This window comes from Cryptotermes secundus, unplaced genomic scaffold (genome assembly GCF_002891405.2).
Source record: "Cryptotermes secundus unplaced genomic scaffold, Csec_1.0 scaffold545, whole genome shotgun sequence".
Lineage (NCBI taxonomy): Eukaryota > Metazoa > Arthropoda > Insecta > Blattodea > Kalotermitidae > Cryptotermes > Cryptotermes secundus.
In genome coordinates, this window is record NW_019737089.1 from 1,396,488 (window position 1) to 1,408,137 (window position 11,650).

At 37.0% G+C, this 11,650-nt stretch overlaps 1 protein-coding gene across 4 annotated transcripts in view; it reads left to right on the forward strand.

Moving 5' to 3' along the window:
* LOC111870094 (zinc finger protein 883) overlaps positions 1–10,978 on the forward strand; it is a 30,657-nt gene extending 19,679 nt beyond the window's left edge. For all 4 annotated transcript variants that reach the window (XM_023862088.2, XM_023862086.2, XM_023862089.2 and 1 more), the window contains 2 exons: positions 530–628; positions 8,214–10,978. In XM_023862088.2, the coding sequence (XP_023717856.1) occupies positions 530–628; positions 8,214–10,007 (1,893 nt within the window). In that variant the 3' untranslated portion in view covers positions 10,008–10,978. The remainder of the gene's footprint in view (positions 1–529; positions 629–8,213) is intronic.
* The last annotated feature ends 672 nt before the right edge of the window (positions 10,979–11,650 follow it).

An 11,650-nucleotide genomic window follows, 5' to 3' on the forward strand; every position in this document is an offset into this window, starting at 1 on the left:
AACTGTTGGTGCTATCTAGAGGAAATATTTTCATTGGAAGTTGTCTGTAAGAATAAACTTCATCAGAGATACACAGCTTCTCAATTTATTGAACTAGTGACATCATCATCATAATGGTCATTTTATTTTTTACCACCAAACAAGACAAATACTTTTGTTTAAGTCACAGTTTGATCAACTACAGCAGTCAGTTATTGAGCAGTTTGGCCCTCAGACATGTGTTTCTCTCTCTCACACACATGCGTGCATGTGTGCACTTGTGCACACAGTGTAACACAGAATGTACAGGTTTTCAAAGTTTTTAGATTTTGTACTAACATGAGGTATTTGTTTTTCACCCTTCATAAGATAATGTCCACTTCAGACTGAAATTGCAGTGTTTACCCTTTGTAGCATGAGTAGTCAAGATAAGATTGGATGAACTATGATGCCTTGATCAGACTTAGGGTTTCATAGTGTGAGTAGTATGTTATGAGTTCATTTATGTCAGTCACAGCATAAATATATAAAACCAGTACACATTTTGCAGGTTGTGTTAAAAGAAGAACCATCATCGTGTGGAGATAATGCAGACACAGTCACATTCAGTAATCAGACCTCATCATTTGAAATCTCAAATGAAAAACTGGTAAGTGAAAACTTCATATTAAGTGCCAGTACAGTAAAACTGATGATTATACAGTTTTCCTCTGATACTAACTTGTAGCGTCTTATAGAGTTTGATTTATCTGTATAATCTTCAGTATTAGTCATTTGGCCCTTGATGCAAAAAGAAACTCCATGTCCGCAAGTGAACTATACCAACCAAGTGACCGCCACTTGTTGGCAAAGTTAGTTCCAACTTTAGCGCTTTAGCAGATAGAGGGTGTCGTGTGGTCAGCGCAACAAATCCCCACTGGGCTTAATTTTGGTTTTCTAGACCAAATCCGCTATTTCCTTGAAATAGCTCCTCAGTTATCCTCACGAGGCTGAGTGGACCCCGTTCCAGACCCACTACATCTCAGAAAATCTGGTAGTTTCTGCTAAATACTCTGGCTTAGTGACTACAATTCCTGCTTGTGTTTAGGGGGTCCCAGATCTGATCCAGAGCCATAGGCTGATTCTCTAGAGGGATATTCATGGTTCCTCTTCCTGCCAGGCCTATTTTGGGTTAGACAATTTTTGCTTGCCATTTCCTACACAATATGTTACGTATTTGTACTCATTTGACACTGTACAACCTATGTAGTTAATAAAGTTTTATTAAATAAGACAAATGTATGAAATTGCTGCTTCAGGAGCACATGTTTCTGAGATTTGGCATGTTTTCTTAAGTCTCAAAGAAATAAAACTGTTTAGAAGTTCAAGCCTTGAGAAATGATATGTACGATGGGGTACCCAAAAGAAACCGAACTAATTTTTTGGTGGGCAGAGCTTTTGTAGTACCGCGTTTTGCCGCTATGAGCGCATAGAGCTAACATTCCTGAGTCAATAAGCCGACTACCGTTGCTTCAGAAGGTAAGGACTACTTTCGGCAGAGTTTATAGTGACAACTGTTTTGTGTGATCGTCGTTTTTGCAATGGCTGATTTTCGTGAACAGCATGCAGCGGTGAAATTCTGCTTTTTGCTCGGGAAAAGTGGAACAGAAACTCTTGAAATGTTAAAAACGGCGTACAATGACGATGCTATGGGGAAAACTCAAGTGTTTGAGTGGTTTTCCCGTTTAAAAAATGGTGAAATGTCAATTGATGACAAACCTCGTTCTGGTCGTCCTTCCACGGCCCGAACACATGAAAATGTTGAAAAAATTCGTGAAATCATCAAGGAAGATCGACGACGGACCATTGAAGAAATTGTGGAGCTGTCGGGAATGACTTGGAGCTCAGTTCAGCGAATTTTGACAGAAGATTTGGGAATGAAAAGGGTGGCTGCGAAATTCATGCCACGACTGCTGACTGCTGAACAAAAACAGGGTCGCGTGGAAGCATGCTGTGCTTTGAAAGAAGAGTCCCAAAATGATCAAAACTTGTTTTTGTTTTCTTGAATGAAAAGAGACATGAAAGGAAAGTGTTTTGCTGATGTTGCTGAGGTGAAGGAAAAAACGACGGAGGCGCTGTCAAGCATCTCAAAAGATGAATTTAGACAATGTTTTGAAAAATGGAATAAAAGACTAGACAAGTGTATTAGTGTAAGTGGAGAGTACTTTGAAGGGGATTGAAGGTTTGTGCTTAAAATATGAATAAATAAGTTTAAAAAAAAATAAGTTCGGTTTCTGTTGGGTACCCCCTCATATATCTGTGAATATGTGTGCACCGTTTCTTTGGTGTATCAAAATAAGCAAATGCAAACATTGTAATTTATAATACTAAACAATCAAATAAATAGTTCTGCATATTTATTTAAAGCTACAGTAATGTTGGTGATGATGTAGTGCACTCTTAGGAATATATGGTTATATGTACATTTTGCCTTCCTCTCTGAACAAAACACTTCTTCTCTCTTGTCCCATTTTAAAGATGGTAATTGTACAGTCTTGGAGCAGTACAGGCATGGTACTCTAGTTTCTGGTTCTAACACCACAATGTTGGGTGAAGTTTCAGTAAGGAACCAAAATGACAAAATATGTCACCTCTGTAATCTGTAATTTTTTGTATAAAGTATGTAGTTCGTTTTCATTATTGTTCCAACGATTGATTCTTAAGCTTCATGATTCTGTATGAAATACAAAGGTTACATAGGTGAAATTAAATGTGAAGCTGAAGATTATGATCTTCTGGGTAGAAACCTGAAGATGGGTACAGGAGATTCCTCACAAACTTAGGTTCCTATCTACCAAACTAGTTGGCAGCATATCTCAGAAGAGTGTAATTTTCTTATTCATTGCCATGATAACCTCAGTTATCAGATGTGAAAGATGGTCATGAATGGTGCAATTCTGAAGGAGGGAGTCATGGTGTGAAAATATTCTGTATGAGATACTGGAAGAAAAGTGAAAGAAAAGGAAAAAAAACAGCAAAAACCAATGAATCGCTGGTTTCCTGTGAGAGTAAAACTAGATACCTGAAAAGTATCAGTCAGACTAATTACACTGTGCTAAAATTGTCAGTCTTTTATAAAACAAATGGAGGCTCGTGTAGTTGCATTTATGTGTGTAGCCTACTGATTTTTGAGCCAGTTGGCCATGATCATGAAATAAGCATAAATATCTTGTATCCACTTATTATGTCAGCTGTATACTCTTGAATTCCATATAATGAATAATACAAACGTGATGACTATTCAGACTTCCTAGGTGGAAGCAATGTTATCGCATCAGTGTAGAGCCGTTAGATTTTGTACAGTTACACATTTTGAAAAAAAGAGAATTTTTGCATTTAATTGTGTAGAATAAAAATTGACATTCATTCATTCATTTATTTTAAAATTCCATGAATCCTCTCTGGTCACCATGTGCCTAGGATGTAGAACATGTCAGATTACTATATGTACTGCAATAACTAACGCAGGTAAATAGTTATCATTGTCACAATCATGTTGTAAAAACTAAATCATAATATATACAATTCGATAGCAGTCTAAAATATACAGTTCATAAAATTGAAAAATTAGTATATAATAAAAATTCCATAGGTACAAACGTAAAATGCTATTATTAATACCTTGTATTTAGTATTAGTTGTTAAAAATAATTCTTATACAGGATGGAAATTAAATTAACCATTTAAATAGCAGATGGACTATACATCCTTGTCTTCAGTATACTGATATTGATTCATTGAGTAAAAAGAATGTTGACGTAAGAACCTCTTCAGTGTAGATTTGAAACTTTTAACATTATTGGCTAAGGTCTTTATTGACTGAAGGAGGTGATTGTACACTTTGATGCCTGTTATGTATGTTCCATTATTAAATTTTGCTGTTTTCACAGCAGGAACATGTAAGTCATCATGGGTTCGAGTTACATATTCGTGAATCTCAATATTGGAATTGAATATATGTTTGTTATTTATTATGAAGAGAAGTAATGAATATATATATAGTGAATATAATGTCATTATTTCCAATTGCTTAAAGATATTCCTACAAGAATCCCTAGGTTTAGTGTTTGTTATGATTCTAATGATTTTCTTTTGTAAGACAAACACTTTCTTGGCATGAGAGGAGTTACCCCAGAAAATTATGCCATAACTCATGATAGAGTGAACATAGGCAAAGTAGATTAGCCTTAGTGTTGGAAAGGTTACTATATATTTAATGTTGCGCAGCACATAACATGTAGAAGTTAGACTTTGATCATCAGATTTATATGCTGTTGCCAAGATAAAACATCATCAATAGTTAAACCAAGGAACTTAGTTACTGTTGCACTTGGAATACTTTTCTGTTCATAACTGATGTAGGTCTCTGTATCATAGTGTTTCGTGGTTCTAAACTCCATATATTTAGTTTATTGAAATTTAGTTTAAGTAAATTAGCCTTAAACCAGGTGTTTGTATCTTTAAAAGTTTGGTTAAGATTTATTTTATAGCTTAATTTCTTGGGTTCTGTTATTATGATACTAGTATCATCTGCATATAATACCATGCTATTATCTGTATTTATTGTTTTGGGAAGATCATTTATGTATAGCAAGAAAAGCAGAGGACCAGTGATTGAGGCTAGCTCTTTCTAAGGGACCCAACACAATAGGTGTTTTCCCTCACCTGAGGACGGAAACAGATCCAGTTTCTGAAACGTCGTGTTTTTCTTAGTTATCTTAAAAACCAGGACGATGGATAAAGTCCGAAAACCCAATATCTCTGTGTGTTATACACCATCGTAAGAATCCTATAGTAACTACTTGTTTACAATTTGTTTTATTTTATAAAGATGGAAAAATATGAATGCCCAATTGAAGTGCATACATTCTTTATGGCTCTTAAAATTGCTTGCTTTCCCATAACTACCATTACCATCATTTATAATAAATCTCAGAAAGAAGAAAAAAGATTAGCCTATAAGATGCTACTTCTTGTCTGTATGTGTTTACCTCTGATACATTTTAATGAGCTGGTTTAGTTTTATGTTGCACAAGAGGAAAGTGTGCATTGGTGGATTGCCAAGTGCCATACTTCTAATTGTCTGAGTAATAATGCTTTGAAGTTACTAATGACAGTTTTTCTTTGTAAAGTTTTGTGATGTGGATGGCGCAGCAGGAAGTAGGGGTCACGTAAATGCTGTGTTTCCACGAGTGACATTATGTAACCCCACTCCTATCATTATGCAGCGCTTTTGTTGAAGTCTCTTTTTGTTACAAACTGTATATGATAACATGGCAGTTGCTTGGAAGCTTTATTTCATAGCAGAAGGCTGGCTGGATGGAAACTAGACTCTTTACGTTTGGAATGTTTTGATATTATAAATACGTGGTGCAATCCAAAAGTTCCCGAAATATATTAATAAAAACTATTACATCTTACCTGGATCTTATTCTGCACCATCACCTTCATAGTATTCACCTTGGGAGTGCATACACCGATCCCAGCGTTTGCCACTTTTCAAATGCATCCTGGAAGTCTTTCTTTGTTAGGGTGTTTAGTACCATCTGTGTTTCCGCTTGAATTTCCTCAACTGTATCAAATCTTCGCCCCTTCAACTTGATTTCATCTTCGGGAAGAGAAAGAAGTCACATGGAGCTAAGTCTGGCAAGTACGGTGGGTGGGTGGGGAACAACTGCCATCTTGTTTTTAGCCAAAAATTCCTGCACATTGTAAGCCGTACGTGGTCGTGCGTTGTCATGGTGGAGTACCCGTCGTTTGTGCGCTACTTCTCTGGACGTTTTCTCCTCACGTTCTCCTTCAAACGCCTTAGAACATCGCGATAGAACTCTTTATTGACTGTCTGACTAGGAGGGATGAACTCCTTATGAACAATCCTGTCAATATCAAAAAAAGAGATCAACATGGACTTAATGTTGCTCTTGACTTGTCGAGCTTTTTTTGGCTGAGGTGAAGAAGGTCTCTTCCATTGCGATGATTACTGCTTGCTTTCAGGGTCGTAGCCATAAACCCAACTTTCATTACCAGTGACAACCTTCGAAAGAAAGTTTGGACCCTCTTGAAGCTGTTGCTGAAGTTCCCTGCAGACTTCCAAGCAATGCTGCTTCTGTTCATTTTGCAGCAGTCATGGCACAGACTTCACCGCAATCCTCCTCATGTTCAGTTCCTCTGACAAAATTCGTTGACATGTACCATAACTTAGTCCCAAGGTGTTACAGAGGTCTTGGATGGTCAATCTACGATGTTGCAGAATCAGATCCCTAACTTTCGCGACATTTTCTGGTGTTTTGGCCGTTGACGGCCGTCCCAAATGATCGTCATCATCAGTCAATATTCGGCCATTTTTAAAACGCTTATACCAGTTGTAAGTTTGTGTATGGCCTAAACTGTATTCACCAAAAGCTTGCTTCAACATTTGGTGCGTTTCTGCAGCGGTTTTCCCAAGTTTGAAACAAAACTTTATACAGACACGCTGTTCTCTCAGGTCAGCCATCACAAAACCGTAAACTCACGGAAACACAACAATGGAAATACGTTCCCTGGTTTTGATATTTTTGATTGTGATGCTAAGTATCTGTGATATTAGAGGGTTTTCTTGTTGGTCCCCCCCCCCCAGATTTTCTGACCATACTGTAGAGATCTTGTTACATACATTTCTCTGAGTTCTGGTGTTTTGAAAACAACGGGATATGAAATAAATCGAAGTCTCTCCTGGAGTTCTTGCAGATCATTTGATTCTTTACATAACTGATCAGAACAGGCTGCCAGTGATAGTTCAGTAAGATTTTATGCCACTGGCTTTAATCATCCTCATAGATTTTTGCATTTTCAACAACTTTCTTAGTTGAATTAGGATGTTTGTCACTGCTTCTCACATGTCTTTTGGAATACTGTTCACAACATTGGTTATTGTGTCTTTAGGTTCTGCCACATTTTTTATATGTTGAATGTAGTTCTTCCTTTGTCAGATCCTACAGGATGAAATCACAGTATTATGTTAGGGCTACAGGGAGGCCCTTCAAGAAGCCATGTCTTCAGTTCACCTACTTGAAAGTGTTGGTGCAGCCACTCTCATACATCTTCGTCATCATCATCATCATCAGTTAGTGTGAGCCCCATCAACATAAAGTGAAGATTTTCAGCATTATACCATTGCGAGATGATTGGTCATGCTTTGTTATTTAATATATCAAAATTCCATGCAACATTCACCATATATAGAAAGACATTTGTCAGTGTCATTCCACACCAAACCATCATTTTTGTATCGCTCTCTACCTTTACCACACACTTGTCTGTATTCACTTTTGCCCAGTAATAATAAATCTGCTGATTGACATATAACCATGAACACAAGAAACTGCTTTGTCACATTACTTATGTTCCCCAGTAATTGTGGCTACAAAATTCTGTTAATTCCATTCTTGTGTCACAGTTCTCTGCAAACAGTAGTTGCACATAATGCTATTTCCAGGGTTTCAAGGGGGAATAGGTTTTCAGAATTGTCTACTTTGTGTAATCTGTAAGCCATTTTTATGAGCATCTACATGAATTGGTTCTGTATGACTTCTCATAAACATTTTGTTAATCCTGACTATGTACTGAGGAGTTCACGAGTTTGATGGTTGCCCTGATCTTTTCCATTTTGTTAATCCTCACTATGTACTGAGGAGTTCACGAGTTTGATGGTTGCCCTGATCTTTTCCATTTTGTTAATCCTCACTATGTACTGAGGAGTTCATTAGTTTGATGGTTGCCCCGATCTTTTCCATTTTGTTAATCTTCACTATGTACTGAGGAGTTCACGAGTTTGATGGTTTCCCTGATCTTTTCTTGTCTGTAACTGTATCTGTTGTCTTCAGCATTTGGTCGTGGTTTGTTATTGGTTAATATCCAGTATTTATAATTGATCCCCAAAACTTTTACTGTCCTGTACATATGGAACTGGAGGCATTATTCCATTAAAGTTACAAAGAAAAAAAAGGTAAGAAACCTTACTGAATATACAGTAATAAATAATTTGAACATTTTGATCGACTTATTAACTGTTGTAGCTAAAATGAGTTCCTTGACCCATTTCAAGTAAGTTCTCGTTGACTGCCGGCAACCCTAAAATTTTGTTGAATAATTTGAGGACTTTATATCATGCATGACATTATACCGGATAGTCAGTGCAGTTTATTTTCCATTTTCAGCCCATTTGTACTGAAGCAAATGATGAATGCCTTGTGTCTGATTCAAATGAAGCACTCTACAAAGATGGTACAAGTCTGTATGATAATATGGAAGAAAGTGTAATCTGTGTAGTAGCAAACACTACAGATGGTGAATTGTCAAAGAAGTCTAAGTATGAAGCACTTGAACGAAGTGGGAAAGAGAATGTGCAAGAAGTTATTATTCCCAGTACTTCACATGTGCCAAGCAGTAGCAAGCCTTTACTCCAGAATACTTGTACTGTATGCTGCAAAGACTTTCCTACAGAAAAAGACTTGAAAAGACATCTCATTTTACATTCAGAAGACAAGAGATACTGCTGTGAAGTGTGTGGGAAAGCCTTCAGACATCGGTCAAATCTATTCAATCATAAAGGCATCCATGACAGACAGGCTCATCATTGCATGGAATGTGGGAAGTCCTTTAGTTGTAAATCAAATCTAAAGCAACATCTTGCAGCGCACTCAAAAGACAGGCTGCATCTTTGCTCCCACTGTGGCAAGTCATTTAAGTACAGGTCCAACCTAATTAGTCACATAGCATTGCATTCACGAGAGACCAAAAACCAGTGTAATGTATGTGGAAGAGTTTTCAGTTATAAATCTGATCACATGGATCATATTTTGTCCCATTTGGATGAGATGCCATTTCATTGTCGTGAGTGTGGGAAATGCTTCAAGGATGAATCGCTCCTTTTGGAGCATAACACAGTGCACATGGGGGAGCGCCCACACCTTTGTGCAGTTTGTGGAAAGTCTTTCAAAGCCAAGTACAACCTCATTGTTCACCAAGCATTGCATTCACAAGATAGAGCCCACCTTTGCACAATATGTGGAAAATCTTTCAAGTACAAGTCAAACCTCATTGAACACTGTACTTTGCATTCAAAAGAGAAACCACATCTTTGCACAACATGTGGTAAGTCATTTGGGTGTAAATCAAAGTTCACAAGCCATCTTGCCACACATTCAGAGGACAGGCCACATGAATGTAAAGTGTGTGGCAAACGCTTCAAACACAGGTCAAACCTTTGTAATCATAGGGGAATGCATGCTGAGAATGGAGCCCTTGCCTGCAAATTATGTGGTAAATCATTTAGCAATAAGTCAACTTTAATGAATCATGTTGCAGCACATTCTGAAGACAGACCATACCAATGTCCATTATGTGGTAAGTGCTTTAAGTATAAATCTAATCTTTGTAATCATAAAACATTGCATTTAAATAGTAATCCTCATCTTTGCAATATATGTGGTAAATCATTTAATAGCAAGTCTAATTTAGTGACACATTGTGTGTCTCATTCAGAAGACCGAAGACACCAGTGCTCAATATGTGGCAAATCATTTAAATTTAAGTCAAATCTAGCATCACATGTCACATTACACTCCCAAGAGAAACCCCACCAGTGCAGCATATGTGGAAAAACGTTTAAATGCAGGAGCACCCTGACAAATCACACTAGAGTTCATACAGGTGATCGTCCACATCAGTGTCCAGTGTGTAACAAGCATTTCACTACCATAGGCAATCTAATTGTCCACAGAAGGACACATAGTGGAGAGAAACCATATAGATGTGAGATGTGTATGAAAGCCTTCAGTGACAAGGGTAACCTCACTGCACACCAGTCTGTCCATTCAGGTGAGAAGCCTCACATTTGCTCCACATGCAACCAAGCGTTTACCCGTAAAAGTAGCCTAAAGCGACATATTAGCAAAAACCACCCATGTACTGTGAAACTGAGTCCAGTGAAGGAAGATTCACAGGGATAAGTGCAGTTACACATTGGAAAAACAGACTTGAAGGTGGTTACAATTATTTTATTCTTCCTGAAATTGTAAACACAAGATCACATTTTTTGTAGTATGCAAATGTTCTGTTTGTATTGAAGAGAATATTATATATGTGCTAAGCGTCAATTTTTTATTTTCACTTTCATTATCTAAATCAGCACAAATGTTGTGGTTTGGTTTGTTTCACTCCTGGTTGCCCTTGAATTATTCACAGTATATCAGTATTCTGAATAACACGGTAATGTAATTTTTAAAGTTTGGTTGTTAAATTATTTGTTTTGGAATAGTGCAGTAATTTTAGTGGTAGTCCTCATTTGCTTATATATTGATGATTTTCAGGTAATAGTTTTCTTAAGTACCCTTTATGAATACTTCAGATATACTACAGATTTCACTGGTTTGTTTAGGGAACACTTGTTACTTTAAATAGCTTTGGTGAAGTATATCTAAGGAGTGATTTTTTGGATTGTGCTGCAGGGAAAGTGTCTCTCCAGTGATTTTCATGAACTGTAAAATGAAATAATAATGTGCTGACATATATAAGATATTCCCAAGACTTTCCATGTGAGAAAAATAGATGTCAAATGGATACTCATTACACTCCTTCCTCTATCTAAATCTGTACTTTGTGCAGAAATATCTCATCAGATTTTCCTCTTCCCTAACATATCTGTATGTTTTCTGAACAGTCTTTCATCACATATTGGCTGTGGCTTGAAGATGTTTTACTGAAGACTATGTTTATCATAAAGATGGAAGAATATTATCTTTACTATTGTTATAATTCTTTAATTTTAAATTATGACCCCTATCATAGGCACTATACCCAGAATAACTGTTACATGGTTGTGCAGACAGAAATAAAATTTGTAGTAAACTTCTGTGTGATGACTAAAATAATGTTTGTAATATCTGATTAGGCACAAAATCAAAGAACTTCATTCTCACAATTCTGATTACATTGCATCATACAACCTCCTAACATTGTGCTTCTTATAATCATGAGACTGTTTCAGGAAATGAAAATTTGTTGCCGGGAGAACAGGCAGTATGTTATGTGGTTTCGCTTAGTGGGGGGTGGAGTCCAGCTGGGTCCACTCGGCACAGCGGCCACTGATTGGCCTATTGTACCTGCATGTTATATGGTTTAGAAATGAAGGCAGTCATTAACACTAGCATTTAAATTATGTTGTTTGTGCTAACAAAGAACTTCAGTAATTACACAGGCCTTGTGTTGACAGCAAAAATTACTGAAAAGGCAACTGTAGAGGCAGTATACACAATGCAGATGTTTTAATGGCTGGATAGGTTCCTTCCACAGTTTTGATTGAATTGGCAAATTGGATGACACAGGAGGTGGGATAATATTAAATGGATTTTACAGTGGTTTATTCTGATGATGTGAATGGAATTGGATAAGAACAAAAACAGCAAATGGTGGGCTTGGGTTAGTAGCATATTTTGATGCTATTACCAGACAGATCATTAGTTACATATGTTACCTAGACGAGGAATGTCATTACAGTAGTGATGGACAAGACAGACTGACGTCAAGATCGTGACTACCGATGGTGAGACAGTAACTGTTCTAAATAGTGATAAATGTTACAGTATGGTAAATT